General features: G+C 36.2%; 1 protein-coding gene across 1 annotated transcript; it reads left to right on the forward strand.

The window, feature by feature from the left end:
• The first annotated feature begins 350 nt into the window (after window positions 1-350).
• LOC109086101 (proprotein convertase subtilisin/kexin type 5-like) lies at window positions 351-21,726 on the forward strand. The gene is made up of 16 exons (XM_042752949.1): window positions 351-661; window positions 4,194-4,397; window positions 5,235-5,303; window positions 5,484-5,526; window positions 9,832-9,977; window positions 11,202-11,396; window positions 12,087-12,173; window positions 12,329-12,524; window positions 13,622-13,845; window positions 14,655-14,897; window positions 16,034-16,279; window positions 16,509-16,707; window positions 17,807-18,012; window positions 18,504-18,604; window positions 18,764-18,935; window positions 20,938-21,726. The coding sequence occupies exons 1-16, from the start codon at window positions 454-456 to the stop codon at window positions 21,330-21,332; spliced, it is 2,934 nt and encodes a 977-aa protein (XP_042608883.1). The 5' UTR covers window positions 351-453; the 3' UTR covers window positions 21,333-21,726.
• Window positions 21,727-22,010: the final 284 nt, after the last annotated feature.

The raw sequence follows: 22,010 nt of genomic DNA on the forward strand, positions 1-22,010 counted from the left end.
TTACCACCACCACCACCAACAACAACAACAACAACAACAATAAAAAAGTAATGAAAAGTAGTACAATAAAAAAAAAAGTTTATTATAGCACTGTATATGAAGGTTTCCTTTTAGAAATACTTTGCACTGATTACTGTTTTTCTCAGATAAATTATAGCTCTATGCTTGAATATGATGTTAGTGTGTGTGTGTGTGTGTGTGTGTGTGTGTGTGTGTGTGTGATACTTCAGGAAGACTGAATAATTCAGTATTCCACGTTTGTGCATAACCCCGTCCTTTATATCAGATGCGGAACAGAGCAGAGGAATGGGTGGACCCTGAAGGCCCGTTGACCAATCCCCTTGAAAGCAACTTGTTGAGCAAGTTTTGTTATTTAGACGCTCGTTGTCACTGGCAGGGCAGGACTGACCCATTTCATTGAATGAACTGTGTGTGAGTGTGTATGGCGAATAGATGCGCTATACAACACCGCGAACGATGAACGCCGGTTCGACGCTCTTTATTTTATCATTATGCTGTTTCGGTTTTATTCGGTCCAGATCGCCGGCGCTGTCCTGTCCCAGCGGACAGTTCTTACTAAAAAATCAGTGCGTTTTATGTCATCCCACCTGCACGGAGTGTCAGGGTCATGAGCTATTCGAGTGCACCGCTTGTGGTTTAGGTAAGTGATAGTTCACCATTATATTCTGTAGTTTAACACTGAAATCTATTGGATCAAACAGGTGCCTCCATTGGGACAATTCTTATCCCCGCTATCGGTGCGCATGCGCAGTAGAACAACTATTTTTATGATGATGTGATGTTTTCAGAACGTTTCCACAACTTTGAAATTGAAACTATATTAAGTTATAGGAGTAAAAAGTTATATTTGGAGCAGGGACATTACTCGATATTTAATTAAACATGTAAGTCAAAATACATCGTAGCTAAAGCGTTTTTGCGTTGTTTTGGCCATTGGTTGATACGATTCTGTGGCAGCATTGTGCAGGTTCACAAAAGGGTTTTCCAACTCCAAGAGACAATTGGGAGGGCAAACCACACAGTCCTCCTTGCACAGCTGCTGCGGTGAAACAATGAGGGCGCTCTCACTATTTATCAACGTGACAAAGACTGCTGTACCTCAAAAGAGGGTTTGTTTAGTGACCTCAAACATGAAAGTGCTCTGCGCACTTACAATTACAGGAAGAGTTGAAATTAAGGTCCACTCCATAAATGAATCTATTATGATTTTGAGCAGTAATCGATGTCACTGAGGAAGTTTAACAGTAGACTAGACTTTAAACTGCCAAACATGGGAGTGGAAAATGGTGAGACCACTTCCTTTCCAGCATTGTGAAAGCTGATAGTGTTTCTGTTTGGACATAGTTAAAAAATACCTCAAGTTATGCTAGGTAGCTATTGCCATTTTCTTTAGCCCCAGTCCCAGCAATCAAATTCGGATTGAAACCCATTCTGTGACCAAGTTTGTTATGTATAGTAGATATAGGCTACATCAATCAAAAATATGTTTTAAGAACGTTTTGCTAATGTTCGCATTAAGATATTAAAACGGTATTTCTAAACGTTGTCTTTATGTTATACTTAGTATTTAGAATCTTAGAGAAAACATAAGGAACGTTTCATTTTTGCAAACATTACATTTGAATGTTTTCTGAATGTTCTAAAACAAAAAGTAACATTTGAATGTGTTACAACTAAAATATTTCAGAAAAAGTGCTCCGAGGATGATGAATAAATAATGTTTTGAGAACATTAAAGACCAGACAACTTTAATCAAATGTTCTTTGAAGGTTACTTGTAGAACTCTTGTTCAGAACTTTAAAATAATCATTCCCAACTTTGAAAGTACATTAGCCAAACATTTTATAAGGTATTTTTTGTCATACATCATCAGATTCTGATGGCTTCCCCCTTAATACTTGATGGTAGCCATTGACTTCCATAGCATGACAAAATACTATGGCTACCGTCAACTGTTTTTTTTTTTTTTAAAACCAAAATATAATTTTGTGTGTTTAAAAGAAGAAAGAAACTCATACAGGCTTGGAACAAGTGGAGTGTGAGTAAAATGTTGACAGATTTTTAATTTTTGGGTGAACTGTCACTTTAAAGCTGTGACTGTTAAGTGCAGGAAGTTTTCCATTCTTTGTTTGTCATCAGATAAATCAGTGCATTATTTGGGTAATTGAAGAGCACTTCCTAATGTTGGAATTTTTCTGTGAACACATTACTTGCACTATACTACAAAATGGTGTAGAAAAGTGTATAAGTACGCGTATTGGGACACATTTTGTCTATATGTTTTTTGTTATGGCATTTCTTTTTCAGTGGTTTCAATGGCAAACAATTCTGGGTTAGGGGCAGTTCAACAAGAAATGTAAATCTTCTCCATGAAAAAGCTCTAAAGTAATAAAGCATTACAATGTCCAGTGTTCAATGTAGATTATTCCAAGTCTTCAGAAAAGATCGTAAATTAAAGAGATACTCCACCCCGAAATAAAAAAAAAGCTTTTTATGGGTTTGGAATGACATGGGGGTAAGTGATTAATGACAATATTTTCATTTTGGGGTGGAGTATCCCTTTAAGTCATATTCACCGATCTTGCCATCCATTGTTGCTTATGAATACCAGCATATGGGTTTGGAACGACATGAGGGTGAGTAAATAATAACAGAATTGTAATTTTTGCCTGAACTATTCCTTTAATAGTACAGAATGAATAAGCAAACACTGGTCTTTAGCAAACCAAGCCGCTGTTTTGAATTCTGTTTAGTAGGTATTCATGGTTGCCATCCCTCCTTTTCAACCATCTCAATGAAGAGCGCTGTAAATCTTAATCTCTCTCTCCACAGCCCAAGGGGCTTGAAGGGGGAGGCCTTGCATCCACCAGTGTGTGACAACTTTAACATTGCCAAAAGTGCCCGTTCACTCTCCATAGCCCTTGTTTATGTGTCCCGGTCTAGGCAAAACCTGTCAGCCAGATCCCTGCTACTGTTTCTATTTAAAGAAGAGTTCATGATAGACACAAGCAGATGTTGATATTCAAGTTTCAGTTTTAGTCACTGTTTGCGGAAAGCATTTAATGCGCCATCTTTTTTATATTTTTGAAAAGTATCTTACTGTATGTTTACCAAGGCTGCATTTATTTGATCAAAAATATGGTAAAAACAGTAATATTGAGAAATATTATAAAATATTATTACAAATTAAATATTTTAAATAATATATTAAAATGTAATTTATTCCCGTGATGCAAAGCTGAGTTTTCAGCATAATTACTCCAGTCTTTAGTGTCAAATGATCCTTCAGAAATCATTCTAATATGCTGATTTGCTGCTGAAGAACCGTATACTGTATCATTATTATATCAGTGTTGAAAATAGTTGTGCTGCTTAATATTTTTGTAGAAGCTTACTTGATGTTTAATTGTCTTCTCGGGATTCTTTGATAAATAGAAAGTACAAAAGAACAGCTTTTATTTGAATTAATTAATTAATTTATTTATTTATTTATATGTAACTGTAAAAGTACTAGGTGCCCATGCTAAATAAAAGTTTACATTTCTTAAATAAATAAATTTTATATATATATATATATATATATATATATATATATATATATATATATATATATATATATATATATATATATATATATATATAATTCACGTGTGTGTGTGTAATGTTTTTAAATCGTAAAAAGTATTTAAAGGTATTAATACATCACAGTAATGATTTGTTGTACTGCAACAGCAATAATTACAAAAACAGAATAACAAAAGCTCAAAAATAAAATGTTTGCATTACAATAGTGACAACTAGACTTTATTGTCATGCAAATAATGTCCAAATAAACATGCTTATACATTCATGACATTCACCCTCAGCTGCTAGTGTTGGAATAACTCCTGACCAATGTCATAATTTTACCTGCTTGGAAAACATGCTGTAATTTATTAAGAGTAAGCCAGTGATCCATATAACCAGCAGGTTACAAAGGACATACAAATTCCTTGCAAACTGGATATTTTAGTACTCTTGGTTTGGTTTCTTTAGATAGATAGATAGATAGATAGATAGATAGATAGATAGATAGATAGATAGATAGATTGATTCTTATATTTGGATGGTCATATACGTGGTCATTTGAATCATGAATCTCCATGTTAAAAGTATTTTGTGTGTGATTTCAGATGAGGAGGGGAAGGAGCGTTTCCTGTATCAGGGCCACTGCAGGCTACACTGCCCACGAGAGTTTTATCCCGACCGAGAGCAGTACACCTGTCTTCCATGTATGCCTAACTGTGAGATCTGTGCTGACGCCAATGTTTGTGCTAAATGCAGGGAAGGCTACAATCTTCAGAGCGGCATCTGTCTGACAGTCCTGTGTGGAGCTGGTGAGTCTGTCTGATGACAGAATAGAGTGCTGCAGTGATGGTGTATTTTTGTAGGCCAGCCTGAAGTTAGTGTCACCCTGGTACCTTCGACAAAAATGCAACAGGGTTTTTCCATTGCCTTTTGGATTTTGTTCATCATGATAACCTTCACAAATGAACAAAGATTTTCTGAATTTTGAAGATTTAATACAATCACTAGAATAAAAAATGATAAATGAACTACATCAAGGTTGCATGACTTCAACATCTCTGCCTTTAAGCTTCTGACAACTCTTTCAATCAGTCAATCAATTCCTGAAAGTTTGAGTTTCCAGGTTTTGGCCTACAAAAATGTATTATCCCTGTAGCATTCCATTTATGAAACTACACAACAGAGCGGCCTGTGTTTTTAAAATGCAATATATATATAGCATAGTAAAATAAAAATAAAAACAATAACATCAAAATAATATTACTAAAAATGAAAACGTTCTTACTCTTCTTGTACACACTCAAAAGTATCTACTTCGTCTTCACATAAAAATTAAATACATCAAAAGCACAATATAATAAAAAAAAAAATACCATGATTACAGTTAAATAACAACAATGGTCACTTAAAAAAAATAAAATACATCTAAAAATACCACATTTAAGAATATGGTGCAAATGTATGTATTAAAATTGAGGACAGGAACTAAACAATCTTGTAACACACAAATCAACACACATATATAATGTAAAGTTGAATTTGAATGCCATTTGGTCAATCATAATTGAGGACAGGAACTAAACAATCTTGTAACACACAAATCCACACACATATATAATACTCACAGACATTTGCTTGAACCACAGGTCAGGTTCAGGACCCGGATACGCAAGAATGTATAGACTGCGGTATTGGCTGTAAAACATGTTCCACAGGTAAATAACACACTTTTACATTTTAGTATTTTAACAGTGCAATTCATTTATGTAATTTTATGAGTATTCATTAATACTTGCAGCCAATTGTTTTACAGTTGTTTGTTATTGCTTGTTTTGTGACAAGAAAATAAGCAATGCATGGTTTAATAATCATTGCCTGTTTTGCTTTCACAACAGATGATCCAGAGATTTGCCACAGCTGCACAGACGGCTACTTCCTGTAAGTTTCAATTTGAGAAATTGGTCTATTCCTGTTGCTGTCAAATTTTAATTTAAATGATAATTTGCTGAAAATGCACTCACTTTCAGGCAGGATTGCCAGGTTTTCGCAAAAAAAAAAAAAAAAAAAAAAAAAAAAAAAACCCTGCCAAATTGCTACTCAATACTAGCCCAAAACTAGCCCAATCACGTTTCGAAGGGATTCCCCGGAAAAATTGGATCCCGCAGGGTGAAACACACGTTTTTCGGTGGGGATCCTCCAGTAAAATTCACATTCCAAGAGCTAAATATCACATTATTGGGGTCGCTTCAACCCACGGACACGATAAACAACCTGCGGCAACAGTGTAAAAGTAGCCCGATTTTGCAGGAAAACCACAGACTTGGCAACACTCCTCTCAGGCCACCCAAGATGTAGATGACTTTGTTTCTTCATCAAGACAGGTTTTTAGAAATTTAACATTGCATCACTTGCTCACCAATGGATCCTCTGCAGTGAATGGGTGCCATCAGAATGAGAGTCCAAACAGTTAAAAACAATATTATGAAAACCAGGAAGCGACAGTTCGAAGTAAAAAACATCTTAATGGTGAATTTGTTTCTTACAATCACAGATTTTTGTTTCACAAGATGTTAATTGATGGACTGGATTGGAGTGGATTACTTGCGGATTATTGTGATGTTTTTATCCGTTGTTTGGACTCTCATTCTGATGGCACCCATTCACTGCAGAGGATCCATTGGTGAGCAATTGATGTACTGCTACATTTCTCCAAATTGGTTCAGATGAAGAAACAAAGTCATCTACATCTAGGATGGCCTGAGAGCAGAATTGTGCTACTTTAACACTGTTGCCGCGGGTTGTTTTTCATGTCCGGGGGTTGAAGCGACCCCAATAACGTGATATTTAGTCCCCCTCATCTACATTGTGGATGGCCTGAGGATGAGGAAACTTTCAGCTAATTTTCATTTCTAGCTGAACTACACCTTTAAGCTGCGTTGAGGTTTTTGGAGCGTATTGCAGAGATGCTATGAAGAGAACAGAGCTTTGATTGTGTGTTGTGGCCTCCAGCTATTGTGTGCATCAGATTTCACTTTCAGTTAAGTCTCACAGCCAGTTACCTGAGATCCACGCTGCTCGACATGGAGGCACATCTTATGAGTTATTCCCTCCACTCACTCATTCTGTCTTCTTTCTCTCTCTCCTCACTAATTTGAGCCCATCTCCTCCTCGCTCGGTTGAAGCTGAAGGACTTTCTTTGCTCAGAGGGTTGGAGTGTCTTGTACAAGAGTCCTGGGTAATGAATGTCCACTCAGAGAGGAAAAGAGCAATGTTAATCCCCCTGAACATTTCTGGTGCTTTCATTGTGCTTGCACCGTTGCCATGGCAGCTGTTGTCCGCCGTCTCGCTCAAACATCTTGCTTAAGTCTTGAGTTCCAAAGTGAGGCACCTCTGTGTCTCAGATGAAGCACTTGATCAGCCATGCTTATCAACTGCTTAACTACAACAAGATATGTGTTTAACGTAGCGCAAACATGTAGTTTTATTCAATTTTTCTTTACGTTACGATTTATCTTAATTCTTTTTATGATTTTAATACCTGCAAAATTTTGAAGACATCTACTTATTCTTCTTAATTATATTGCTACTATTTTCCACATTTTAGAATGATAATAAAGCCATCAAAACTATGAAATGACAAATAAACAATATGACCAAAAATGCAATATTTATCTCAATATGACCAAAAATGCAGTTTTTTTATATTTATCTCATAATAATGTTCAAATAAATGTATATTTTAGTTTTTATAGAAATTCATACATAAACGCTACTAATTTCAATAGTTAATGCATATGCCTGTAAAATACATAAAGAGATTTGTTTTTCTTTTTAAATCTTTAGAAATATAAATTTAGTCAAATGTGCATGTTTGACTAATAGTGTGTTAATGGCTTAAAGAAGATTTATTTTCAGGATGTTTGGCTTTATTATAAGGCTAATATTTAATATGATATTGTAATTATTGGAAAAATTATTCTGGAATATGTATAAGCTACTGTTCTACAGTTTTGGGGTTAGAACATTTAAAATTTATTTACATTAAAGTGAATTATTTTAACATTTATATAACAGCATTTTTTGCATTATTAAAAAAGTAATATTTTAAAATATTATTACAATTTAAAATATTTTTTTCTATTTTAATATATTTTAAAAATGATGATGAAATGGATTTTCAGCATCATTACTCCAGTCTTCGGTGTCACATGATAATAGAATTAGAAAAAAAAATCACATTTATTTAAAATATAATTTTTTTGTAACATTATAAATGTCTTTACTGTCACTTTTAATTAATTTAATGCATCCTTGCTGAATAAAAGTTAATAAAAACAAATCTTTTGAATGGTAGTATAAATTCTAATACATTACACAGTATTAATTAAAAAGCTTCTTGAAATGCTGAATTTATGTAATGTAAATGGAACTTGGTAGTGAGGTTATCAAATATGATCTGAATCCAGGACTGAGTCCAGTCTGTTTTTGATGGTATGGGAAAATAAACAAATATGTCCATATTGTGCTTGAAATGTCAGTCTGTCTGTATTAATGTCTTGTGGAGCAGATCTGATGATAGTGTTATAACGCTTCCAGCTGTCATTCCTTAAATAGTTCCAGTTGTATATAGCAACACAGCAAGAGGTGCCTGGCAGGAGTTTCCTTCTTTGATAAGGAGAGACCAAGGTGCCATTAAATGATCTTTTAATCTTTCCCTCATTTGCGCTCTTCCTTTAATATGAAAGCTCTCATATAACTTCACTGGATAATTATCAGTCAGTGCTCATAAACACTGCAGTCAGTCAGAAGATTGATTGGTTGATTTAAAGATTGTGTTCTTCCCAAATGGTCTATACAACCGATTTAAGAATTATGATATTCGATGAATATTGACAGAAGACTTTAAACTATGTTATCTTCCACTCTTATGCTTTCTTTTCTATTGTCATCTGAAAGTTGGATGGCTGAATAACTGCAGTAACACTGCTGTAGGCAGGTGCGCTGAGGTTTTGGGATGGTGTTCATTTCTCTGGTGTGGTTAGGCTTCTCTGGTTACTCTTTCTGTCAAAGCACTGAAACCTACCGCCCCGGTCTCATATAATCTCAGCCTGCATTATATTCCTCACCCTTGTGGATCAGGGCGTCTTTGATTCAAAAGTAAGTCTACAAAGATGTTGCTGATCTTAAGCTGCTCCAAAATCTTTTAAGGAAGCTTTCAAACAGGTCCAAGTTGAGTTGAGAGTTTTCACCAAACACTTTTGTGAACGGTATTTGAGTGTGTTATATACTCAAACTTTAGTTAAAAAAAATTTACACCATTGTGGCACTTTTAATAAATTAACTGTGATTAAGAGCATGCAAACAAAATGCCAAGACATTGTCTTTTCTTTCTCTGAGCAGATTATTCGGTCATGTGACTCGAATACATGATTTTAATTTTATGCACATTTTTGGATACGATAAATTGTAAATGTAATTTTTGCTTGCCAAACAAAAAATTAATCCACTTTTAGTGAATTTATTTTCGTGTTATTTTTTACATTTCAGTTGGACAGAAAATGCTGGATGGAAACAAAAACTTTCTATACACAAACACCAACTATTGACAGAAAATTCCAGATCAAAACACCAACATTTTTGTATAATTAAAATACTATTGTTTTTGTTAGTATTTTGAATTCGCGTATTTTGAATTCGCTTTATGTTATATTTATTTGATTACATTTTTTGTTTTTAATTTCAGTTTGGGATATCTTAGTACATCAAATTAAACTAAAGAATATTTTGTATTTCAATTAACATTTTATTTCAAGTATGTTTTTGACATACCTATAATAACTTTGCATAATTTTCTAAGTAGACTTATGCCACTAGTTTTTAACACTAACCCAAAGAAGGCAATAAACACAGTTTATTACAAAACGATATGGCTTGAATTCGCTTTTATGTTTATATAAAGAACCTTCAAACACAAATCTTCTAGACAACACATAAAAACATAAAACATCTACAAAACACAAGATTGTGCAAAGCCACATGTTTTTGACATTACCTTCTTGCATAATTCTTCTAGTGAACACAGAAAAAGCTCAAATAGCTTCAAAGTTCTGCAATGGCTCATCCATGCATGTTTATTCTAGAAAACAGCCCTCAAGGGATATGTTGAAGTCCTGTTTAAAACAATGCAATCAGTGTTTAGCTTCAATATGTGACGAGTCTATTGTTTGTTATCTCTGTGTGTAGATACAGACAGCAGTGTCGTCAGAACTGTCCCCAGAGGACCTATGAGGACCGCGGTAGAGGACTGTGCATCAGCTGCCCGGAGCCGTGTGTGGACTGCTGGAGCGATAGTCTGTGTCTCACTTGCCAGTCTGGATACTTCCTCAACAGTGTGTAACCTACTTCCTCTGAACGCCTCACTAAAGTTCACTCATTTTCCTGTCTGATAGCCATAGCTGTTTCAGTCACATTACTTTGGCTGGTTAAGTCTAACCTAAAGCTACAATTTAAAATGAATACTACTTTAAAGACATTTTATCCAGTTGTAGAGAGCTAAATCATCAAGAGATGCTTGTGAAGAAACCCTGAGGGTCAAAATTCCAATGGGTTATTTATAATGAAACTTAAAGGTATAGTTCACTCAAAAAGGACAATTCTGTCATTAATTACTCACCCTCCGGTCGATTAAAAATGTCTTAATTTGTGTTCCAAAGATGAACAAAGGTCTAACAGATTTGGAACAACATGAGAGTGAGTAATTTATGACAGAATTTTCATTTTTGGGTGAACTATCCCTTAAAAGGTTTTGCTGACATGCAAATAAAGGCTAAATAAATTGTCATAGAAATGCCATATATTATTAATATTTAACTGTAGAATATAATATATATGTATATATATTACATAATAAGCTTCAGCTTTAAACATTATATTTAAAGTTTATATATATATATATATATATATATATATATATATATATATATATATATACTTTAAATATAATGTTTAAAGCTGAAGCTTTTTCTGCAACACTCACATCACAATACATAATTGCAAACAAACAAACAAGTAAATAAGCAAATAAACAAAAAGTTTCCATTGCCATTGGTTGACCAAACAGATCAGAAAAAAAAACACTTCTAAGAATTGAGAGAAAAAAAGTCAGAATTATGATATTAAACTTGCAACTCTTTGTTTATATCTTGCAAGTCTGACAAACACGAGTCCATATTGTGAGATGTAAACTCAGAATTGCAAATGCCTTGTAGAGCATTGCATGTACTTCACAGAAAGGATATTGTGCACAGCAGCACTGCTTCCCTCACTCATTTGAATGGGAAATAGAAATGGGATGCAAATTTAGTTAATGCAAAATCTGTGCAGGTTAGTGCTATGATTCTGAATCTGAGAGGTTCATTCATGCAAATTCATGTTTTTGGCATTATACACACCTACTTATTCCTAAATATCACTACGTTAATATACTAAGAAATATCACAGTTGCTTTATCACCCGTGAACAGCTACTGTTCAAAAGGTTTTTGAAAGAAGTCTCTTATGCTCATTATTATTTTACGAAAATCACAACACTAAAATTCTTTTTGCATGAAAAAGATGGCACGTGTGTGAAGGAGTGTCCAGTAGACACATTTAAAGACTCCAGAGGGTGGCGCTGTCAGCCCTGTCACAGCTCCTGTCTGACCTGTCACGGCCCTGGAGTGAGAGACTGTGACCGATGCAGTGGCTGGAGCCGGCCAGCTTACGGGAAGTGCCCGGTGATCAGCTGCCCGGAAGGCCAATATGTTGATGGTGAGAAAGAACTCCTGATATTTAACATGAGAAAAATGTAAAAAAAAAAAAAAAAAAAAACTGAAAAGAAGTCCACACTTTGTTGCAAACTTGCTGTTTAGTCTTAGATTTGCTTATGTCTGTTATAGTTGGTGTAATACTGTGCTCTGCTGGACATCTGCTAGTAATACATTTAAAACGCTGCTGATAATTTAGCAGGCATTTAAAAAAAATTCTACAAAAAATACAGGAGTGAAAAATATAGCTGGTTTTCTATAGCTGACTTTTATTTTTATATTTTCAGTTTTAATATTTCAGTTTTAGGTTTTAGTAATGTTATGTGATCTTGTCATTTTTATTAGTATATATATTTATTTCATATATATATATATTTTCATATTTCTATAGCTTTAATTTATTTTTCATTTTAATTTATTTTTATTTCCGTTTTATTAATTTTAGCACTTCATCTTTTCTCAGTTCAACTTATTTCAGTTAGTTTGCCAGAGCAACATTTCTCATTTCTCATTTCTTCATTTCTCAAGTTTTTCATCCCATTTTTGATCAATTTTATGTAAATATTCTTTAATAAATGGTTTTAGATTTGTAAGGGGATCATTTTGGGGTTCTCGCCATCAAAAAGTTTGAAAATCAAGGTAGTAGATCAAAGAAAACGAACAGTTAATATAATAATAATAATCTTTTTTTTAGGGGAAAGTCGCACTTGCCGTTACTGTGATAGATCCTGCCTGACATGTTACGGTTCCAAGGCTCAGAATTGCATCACATGTGCTACCGGTAACGTATAGGTTAGCTTTCCTTTCCCTCCCACCTGATAAACAGACTATCAGTGTTCCCTTTTAATTAGTCCCTGCTTCAAAAGAACTTGCTGAATAAATAAGACATTTGCCTACTTAATAGGATCTTCGCACCTCTGTTTGCTTTCCCAACAGGATACATGTTGGAGCAGGAGGCCGTGTGTGTAGACCGCTGTCCTCTGGGTTTCTATGCGAACAGCTCCAGTCTTCTGTGTGAGAGGTGTTCTGCTAACTGCGAGGCCTGTGAGAGCAGAGACGAGTGTGTGAGCTGTAACACAGACACTTACCAGCTCTATCTGTTCCAGGGCAGCTGCTGGTCAGAGTGTCCAGAGTGAGTCACTATGGCTGTAACTTCCGAAACGTGCTTTACAGGGGCCCAAGAAAGATTTGGACTACTATAATATAACTATACTATAATATAAACATAAATATTTAGATTTTATGGATCCTAAATATTGCATCAATGTTAGAATTGACTTTAATATTGTTGAAATATTTACTATGCAATACGAAAAGGATAATCAACGGCTTTCCGTGCATTAAAGGATTTTAAATGCACGACGTGGAGGCCAAGAACCACCCGATGTGAAGTGCATTTAAAATCCTTTAATGCACAGCAAGCCGTTGATTATCCTGCTTATTCTACTTTCATTTGCCAAGTTATAGACAAGCTAAAACTAGCCTTGCTCTTTGCAGCACAATATTTGACCAGAAGGGTAAAAATGACTAATTAATTTAGTCAGTTAGGTAACAATAAGCGCTAACATTCTCCCTGCTTCAAATCAGACACAGAGATGAAATAGTGTGGTAAGATCACACTTATTTAAATGAATTATAGCATTTATTTCAATTTATTATCGAGAGAGAGAGAGAGAGAGAGAGAGAGAGATTGACAGTTGTGTGTGCGTTACCTGCTGCGTCTGCGTGTCTCTCTCTACAAGCAATTAATTACTTAAAAAGCATATTTATAGTGCTGGGTGGATTATTTAAAAAGTGTAATCCATTACTGATTCCAGATTACATGACAAAAATTGTAGTTAGTAACATAAGCCATTACATTACACAATTACACATTTTAGGTAATATAATCAGACTACTTTTGTATTACTTTTACATTACTTTTGACCTAACTTGTTCATAACATTGATTTAAATAGAATAACCTTGTACCATATATAAAATATACAGTATATACCTATAAAAACCTAAAGAGAAAGAAATTATATTCCATTAGTTATTATTAACAACATGAAGTGCATCAAACATTACATTACTTCAACATTATGTTTCCCAAACTGGGGTTTGTAATATATATAGATGTAAGAAAACCTAGCAATATAGCATACTTTGTTTTGAGTCCTGGCATTCGTGTGAATATGTTAATGAATGCAAGAGGGAAGCAAACTTGTATGTCTTGTGTGTCTTGCAGAGGTTATTTTGAGACTGAGCTGGGGACATGCGAACCCTGCGATGAACTCTGTTTGACCTGTGATGGCACAAGCAAGCAGTGCCTTTCATGTCGAGAAGGCCTTCATCTGGCCAGTGGGCAGTGCAGACAAAACTGTGGCCCCATGAGCTACGTGGCAGAAGACGGCACATGCAGACGCTGTGCCCCTCACTGTGACGTGTGCACAGATTTTTCCACCTGTACAAGTGAGTGATTGTTACAACTGAGATCCATTTAAACGAATAGTAACAGATACATCCAAATGAGCACTGAAAACCCCTCCAAAGTTGCGAATTTGACCTGTGCGCAAAATTGGAATATCGCACAAAACATTTGCAAACAAGCACCGTTTCCATCCAACGAGTCAAAGAGAACAAAATCGTCACTTCCTGATAAACTGGCACTATGCATCACTCAGAAAAGTAGGAGAAGCTACTGAATATAATAATTTTCCTTTATAATAAATGACTTGCAGTTATTGCTTTCGGAGGTGGATGCTCCTATTTGGGAACACAGTCATTTAACATTTCTGGGAGGCAATTATACAGAAATACTTTGATGACAGACTTTGCTCGGGCATTTCTGAATGACCATAACAACAATTTAGATGCTGTGGAATGAGATCGGTCTGCTGGTTAGTCAGTATTTACCGTCCCATAGTGCAATGTCATGACTTTTTTAATGCGCATTATTCGAATTAACCAGTTTTCGCACAAGTCGAAAACCACCTTAAGCGAGCGTAAAAACATTTTTTGCGAATTAAGGCATTTTTATTTGAAATTCAGTGTTTCCATCACTCGATTCTGATGTGATACTTTAGAATGCGCATAAAAGCAGGGTAATGGAAACCCAGCTACTTACACTTCAATGAACTATATGGAACTCTTTCCTCTTATATTATCTTGTGTACTATCTGCTAATGTGGAATTGTTAGAACATATTTGGATTACTTCTGCATTTCAGTGGAAATTAGAGTACATTGAATTTGTAATCTAACTTAACTATTGAATTTCAGCATGCAGTTTTCTCTATTTGCTCTTAAACGGGGCATGCAAGGCTGTCTGTCCGAAGGGTTACTTTGAAGACTTGGATCAGGGCATCTGTGTGAGCTGCCATTCCACCTGTGCCACCTGCTCTGGTCCTCTTTCTGATGATTGCGAGACATGTTCTGCCCTCAATCCAAAACTCTACGAGGGCATGTGCTTGGAAGAGTGCCCAGCGGGAACTTATTACCAGACCTCTGATAAGGAATGCCAAGGTGAAGTTATACCACTAACGCACAAAACCAGTATTATACTGATTAGTGTAAGTTCCACCTTAAGCTCCAAGTATGCTTCAGTTAATCTAGGGTAATCTAGAGTATGCGCATAGTGTGTGGCATGTAAATTTCGTAATCAGAATAGTATGCATGAAGCCCAATTTTTCTAATCGTACATACTTTGCACCTTGGGTTTTCCTAGAGGGCGCCAACACCCATTACAGAGGGACACAAGCGCCTCAATTTAGAAGTGTACACTCAAGCAAACAAACCACAAATCATTCGAGAGGGCACTTTAACTCTCCGAGCTAATCAGGTGACTGATACATATTCTCAAAGGTTACGATTATGGCATATTTGGAGAGATTGAGTTTTAGCAAAAACAACTAAAAAAAAATTAAACAAAGCGATCGTGCTGCACTTTGTTTTTTGTGAAAAGTTCATTTTTTGGCCAATGAAGCTTTTACTTTTCTTAAGCAGCAAACTTTGCAAAGCACTAAATTTGCAAATTATTTACTATTTCTTACACAGTAATCTAGCAAATGCTCAGCTATCACATAACCATATATTCTCATTTCTCACATAACACTGCCAAAACTTTTGGCTATGACTGTACTCTATATGCTCAGTTCGCACATAAGCATTGATTTTTGTTGTTGTTGTTGTTGTTGTTGCTCTAATAAGTTTGTCCACATGGTGGCGATACTGGTCTGACTTGTTGTTTCACAGTTAAAAAAGAAATGGGTGAGACTACTGAAGATGCACCAACAACAGACATCCACACTGATGTTCGCTTGTGTTAGGGGATTTAGAACAAATATAAGTACAAACGAGTACAAGGACACTTCACTCATAACTTCCCAAGAGAAATAGTGCAGACAGACACTGGATGAAAGTTGGACAAAACAAAGATTAAACTTTCTAGTACCCATGCACACTTAATGCAAACTTTCAAATGAAGTATACTTCAAAAGGCTATGTGCTTGGCTGTACGTGTACAATAATAGTTTGTGTCAAAACTGAAGTATACTGGTTATTTGATGATTTATTTTGTTATTTATTTGTAGTAACTGAACACAGTTAGATAAATGTGATAATTTAGATCATCTATATATGCCCTGTGTTTGGCTCCATAGAGTGTCACCAGACCTGTGCAAGCTGTGACGGTCCAGAACCCACCCAGTGTCTGCAGTGCGAAAAGGGTCTGGTTTTGGATCCCAACACCATGATGTGTGGAGTTACCGGGGATTCAGACTGCCCACCCAAAACGTTCCTCCAAAACAACCAGTTCACTTGCCAAGCATGTCATCGACTTTGCCAGTCCTGCGAAGGGCCCGGCCCCTCTGACTGCCAGACCTGCGCTCTGCCCAACTACCTCCACAGTACGAATGACCTGAACTCACATTATTGCATTTCTTTTGTATACTTCTACTTTTAAGAAAACAATGACATTGATTGTGATGTTTGTAATATTGATTTAAAGTGTTCAAGTTGTGGTTTGGCTTTTAATCCCTCTTTTGGATCTAAGGTATAGTAGAAAGGAAAAACATGGTCTTTTGTTGTACAGGTTGTACAAATAACTGGTTTAATGGGAACCTGTTTGTGTTCCAGATGGTTCGTGTGTGAGCAAATGTCCGGTAGGAACTTACAGTGCCCATGAGGATGCTGACGGTGTAGAGCTTGGTTTCTGTATGCCCTGTGATCATGTGTGTGCCACCTGTACTGGTGCGTCTCCCAGAGACTGTCTGAGCTGTGCACCAGGCTACCTTCATCTGCTCTCTCATCTCTGCGTTAGCCACTGTCCCACTGGGTAAGATCTTCCTGCACACACAAATTTCATCCAGCCTTTGGTAATTAAGAGCTTGGTTAATGGGAAAGCACCAGCGAAACGTTGTTTGATTGAACTGTAGCTTTCCAAACTTCTCAGAATTTAAAGTAGTTGAAGACCTGAGCTACTTTGACAAGGGTCAAATTGTTATGGCCAGATGAAACGGGTAGGTTTGTGGGATCTTCCTGGTCAGCAGGCATAAGAACCAACCAACAGTGGTCCAAGGTGCGACAAAACCGAATCTGGCAACAGGGTGTTGAGCAGCCAAAGCTACAATGGGCATGTGAGCACCAGAGCTGCACCTTGGAGGTGTGTAAGAAGGTCGCCTGATCCAATGATTCCCATTTTCATTTATATCAAGTGGACGGCTGTGCATATGGGCACTGTTTACCTAGGGAACTAATGGCACCAGGATAAACTTTGGAAAGTCAACAACTGGTGGAAGGAGTGTGAGGCTCTTCACAACATTCTGCTGGGAAACCTTGGGTTTGGCCATACATGTGGACGTCAATTTGACATGTGCCACCTACAGTACCTAACCATTGTATATCCCTTCATGGAAATGATATTCTATGAGGGGAGTGTCCTCTTTCAGAAGGATACTGTGCCCTGCCACACTGCATAGGATCAGGAATCAATTGAGGGACATGATAAAGAGATGTTGCCCTAGCCTCCAAATTCCCCAGATCTTTATCCGATTGAGCATCTATGGGATGTACTGGACCAGCAGTTCTGATCCATGGTGGCTCCACCTTACAACTTCTAAGACTTAAAGGAAATGCTGATAATGTCTTTGTGATAACATAGGACAGGACTTTCCTGTAGCTCAAACAGTAGAGCATGATGCCAAGGTCATGGGTTCGATTCCCAGAGAAAGCAAGAACTGATAAAATGTAAATGTGTAGCTTGACAGCAAAATTATCTGCCAAATGCATGAAAAAAGGATTTGCGTTCACTTTATCAGAGCTGTGCCCTAGCATGGTGTTTCTTTTTTCATTTCCCAGTAATTTACTGCCTTCTTTTCACTGTCTGTATATAATAATAAGACATGTGTTTCTTTCACTTAATGTGTCTACCTCAGGTACTTCAGCACAGGGGAGCGCTGCGAGAAGTGTGACCGTTCCTGTGAGCAGTGCTCGGGCCCAGGGCCGGACTCCTGCAGGGTGTGCACACCTCCTCTGCTGGACCTGCAGGGCACCAGACAGTGTGTGGATCAATGTCCGCAGCGCTTTTATGAGAGCAAGCACAGCTGCAGACAGTGCCACACCAGCTGCAAATCCTGCACAGGTATTTCTGTTATATCATTGTTTTCACATTTTATGAGCTTCCGTAACACCAACATATCTTCATTCTTATCATTATATGGTCTCCCTTGTTTGATCATGAAATGTTATATTGACCAGTCAGCAAACAGAATCAGATCTTTCTGTCTGTAATAACATTTCATTGTGCTAGCATGCATGCTATAGAATTAGCTATGAAATAAAATCTTTTGACTTAGCCACCAAGATTTGTCCTTATTGGAATTACTAAACTAGCCAAACTAATTTAGAAAAGAGTGAGCACATAAATTAATTATCATTCATAATATGACTTAATATGACCAAATCTCACTATTAACTAGTTGCTTATTAGCATGCTTATTAACATATCAGCTGTTTATTAGTACTTATAAAGCATAGGACTAATGCTATAAAGCATTAGTACTTATAAACTCTTTAAACGAAACAGTTGGTGCCTCACCCATTCTTTTCTGAGTGATTCTGTGTTGTTTGCAGATAACACTCCTCAGGGCTGTGTGACATGTGACTGGGGCAGCGTCCTGCAGGATGGGGTGTGTTACCCTCACTGTGAAGAGAGCCGATATTACTCACAGAGTGTAAGTGCTGATGGCTGTGTGTGTGGAAGTTTATGCCTTCACTTATAGTAGCATCTGATCATACTGCTATTTCTGTCAAAATATGAAAACCATTAAAAATATCAATGCTTTCATCAAAAGATATAACAACAAGATTTTTATATTTTTCAATGGCATTAGGGAGTTTGTGAACCCTGTGACGAGTCCTGTAAACATTGTTCTGGTGCCGGGCCCCAGAGCTGTCTTACCTGTCACCCAGGTTTCGCCCTTCATGCCCCTGAGAGTCAGTGCTTGCCCTGCTGCCAGTCTGGGGAGAAGAACGAGAAGTGTTGTCTTTGCGATTCAGGCTCAGGTACTTTTTACTTTAAACCTGGGTTTTTGACATATTAGTTCACCCAAAAAAGTTAAATTTGCAGAAAATGTACACAATCTCAGGCCATCCAAGATGTAGGTGAGTTTGTTTCTTCATCAGAACAGATTTGGAGAAATGTAATGTTACATCACTTGCTCACCAATGGATCCTCTGCAGTGAATGGGTGCCGTCAGAATGAGAGTCCAAACAGCTGATAAAACATCACAATAATCCACATCAAGCCCACACGACTCTAGTCCATCAGTTAACACCTTGTAAAGCAAAAAGCTGCGTAACTGTAATAAACAATTCCATGAAGATGTTTTAAACATAAAACTATTGGAGGGAAATATGCGAAGATCACTGTTTACAAGTGAAAAAGCGGTTCTAAACAAATATTTGGGTGGATTTTTGACACATAGCTTTTTACTTTAATTGATGGACTAGAGTTATGAGGATTTCTTGTGGATTATTGTGATGTTTTCATCAGTTGGACTATTTGGACTCTCATTCTGACGGCACCCATTCACTGCAGAGGATTTCCATTTCAAGTGATGTGAAATTTCTTTAAATCTATTCCGCTTCATCTAGGGAAGCGCGGGGCACAAAGTAACACGGGGTTAGCTGTAACACACATGGTTTAAATATTTCCACACATGCTAGCATAACCAAATTTACGGCATTTACTAGTTGCCATATCAACGCTATATAGAGAAAAAAAGTGTGCCAAAATTCAAAAATCTTTTGAAGATATCGCAGAACATTTATTTTCTGTACATTTCTGGCTTTAGTAAATATTTCTTCTCAGTTTTTAGTATTAATTTCAAATGAGACAAATCTGCTATTATTTTAATCCCCAATCTGTTATTTATCAGTTTAGTTTTTTAATGCTTCAATAACTAGCAGAAGACACCAACAGGTTGTAAATTCCAGTTGCGCAGTTGGGGAATGTTGTAACACTGCGTTTTGAGTGTTATGAGATCAGTGATGTAATTTACACCATTTACTTTAATTAAATTTAATGAGAAACCACAAGAGACAGGTTAATAAAGACTGACAGTCAAAGTTATTATTTCAAGAAATGTAAAGCATTTTGGCTTATTTATGTGGGCCATCCCAAGCATGGTTACAATGTGTTCATTGTCAAACTCCAAAATCAGATTATTTAAAATTCTTAAAAAGCGCCATTATTTTATTTGAAAAAGGTAATTTATTGTATTGATTAAATATTTTAGGTTGTCTTGTATGTATTTTTAATTAGATCAGATAACATTTTAAGTTGTCATATGGTCGTTACAACGTGCCCCTCAGATGTTACAATGTACCCCACCTACAGGGCATGTTGTCACATTTCACTTCCATTTTTTGAGGGTAAATAAAGTAAAAAGTTTACACTGCAATTATGAAACAAAGCAACATATTTGTACTAGACAAGTGTAAAATTACTGTGGATAAATTATACTCCGAACCACATGTAGATTAACACAAACTGAGAAAGTCAAAAAATGTTACGTTGTGCCCCGCTCTCCTCTACATCTTGGATGGCCTGAGGGTGAGTAAAATTTCTGCAAATTTAAATTTCTGGGTGAACTATTCCTTTAATAATGTTTTAACAAATCTTGAAATTAACATTAAGATTAGTAAATGCTTTAATAGTAGTTTTCATTTTTAATTCATGTTAACTAATGTAAGTTAACTAAGGTTAAATAATGGACCTGTTTACTCATTTTACTCAAACTTACAGCCCAAAATGGGCAGTTTTGGGAAATCAGAATAATTTTAGTGAATTGTTACATTTGCACAGTAAAAAAAAAAAAAAAAAAAAAAAAAAAAAAAAAAAAAAAAGGTTAAATAAATTAACTGTCTATTTGCAAACAAGCACTGCATTTACCAGTATACTAAAGTGTTAGGTTTTTTTTTTTAGACAAAACTCTATATTATGTTATGAATTAATTAATATATTTAACATTTTTATTATTATTATTTTTTTTTTTTTTTACAGCATTGTGTCTTGAGGCGCCTGTACCAAGTATAAATCAGGATGATGCTATTCTGAGGTCCCAAGCGGTACAGCATGCATCTGCAGCTTTACCTGCTGCTCTGCTGCTAGCTGTAGTGCTAGCACTAGTTGTGTTTGCTCTGGTTCAGGCGAGGGCCAAAAAGAGGTTATGCTGGAGACGGAGTTATGAACGACTGAGTGGTGGAGAACAGCCCAGTCCTCGGCCCATGCCACACGGAGTACCGGAACCAGAGGACAGTGGAGACGAGGTGGACGTGGTCTACACCAGTCGAGAGGGATCTGTGTATCGACGCTATGGTTTCATCCATGAGCCAGACACGGAAGAGGAGCAGGATGAGGACGATGCTTATGAGAACACACACCTCAGCAGAGCCTAAAATATGGTCACTAATGAGTCACATTATACTAATTCTTTATACGTACACTTCTGTGGTCAGAACTCACTGGATTGGAAGGTGGTAAACATTAATGATAAATTAATACATGATAGCATCTTTATATGTGCTTTCCTGATACATTTATTCTTATATATTGTATATATTTCAGAATTCAGAATATTGCTGCCAGTGCCTATGTAGATTACTTTTATGTTATTGTAATATAACCCTTTCCATAATGAAATGTAATATTTGTTAATGTTGTTAATGACAGTTACTATAAAGTGGTACCAAACTTTTTTTTCTTTTTTTTTGGGAGGTGGGGGGTGATTGAAAGGTGACAGATAGTTTATTCGTATTTTCTTAATAAAAATATTCAATCAATTTCAGAAAATCCATTTTCCACCACTTTATTAGCTGTTCTGCTGAACATTAAGTTGTGATAATGCATTCACAATTGAGCATAATACCACAGATCGTAGAAACCATCCTACATTTCATCTTGTGATCATTTCTCAAATGTGTGTATGTGTGATTCAGTGAACGAATGTACGCACAAAAAAGTGTGTATGCCTCTTTTAAGATGTGAAATTTATGGCACAAATGATCTTGAAATTGTGCACAGCTAAATGGTTTCAGATCTCTGCCTTGTAAATGCTGCCTAAATAATGTCATTAA

The sequence above is a fragment of the Cyprinus carpio genome, chromosome B25 (assembly GCF_018340385.1).
Source record: "Cyprinus carpio isolate SPL01 chromosome B25, ASM1834038v1, whole genome shotgun sequence".
Taxonomy (NCBI): domain Eukaryota; kingdom Metazoa; phylum Chordata; class Actinopteri; order Cypriniformes; family Cyprinidae; genus Cyprinus; species Cyprinus carpio.

Coding starts and splice junctions, on each gene's coding strand:
- LOC109086101 (XM_042752949.1), top strand. CDS start 454: ATGCGCTATACAACACCGCGAACGATGAACGCCGGTTCGACGCTCTTT. Junction 662..4,193: donor GTGCACCGCTTGTGGTTTAG/GTAAGTGATAGT, acceptor GTGTGATTTCAG/ATGAGGAGGGGAAGGAGCGT. Junction 13,846..14,654: donor AGATTTTTCCACCTGTACAA/GTGAGTGATTGT, acceptor ATTGAATTTCAG/CATGCAGTTTTCTCTATTTG.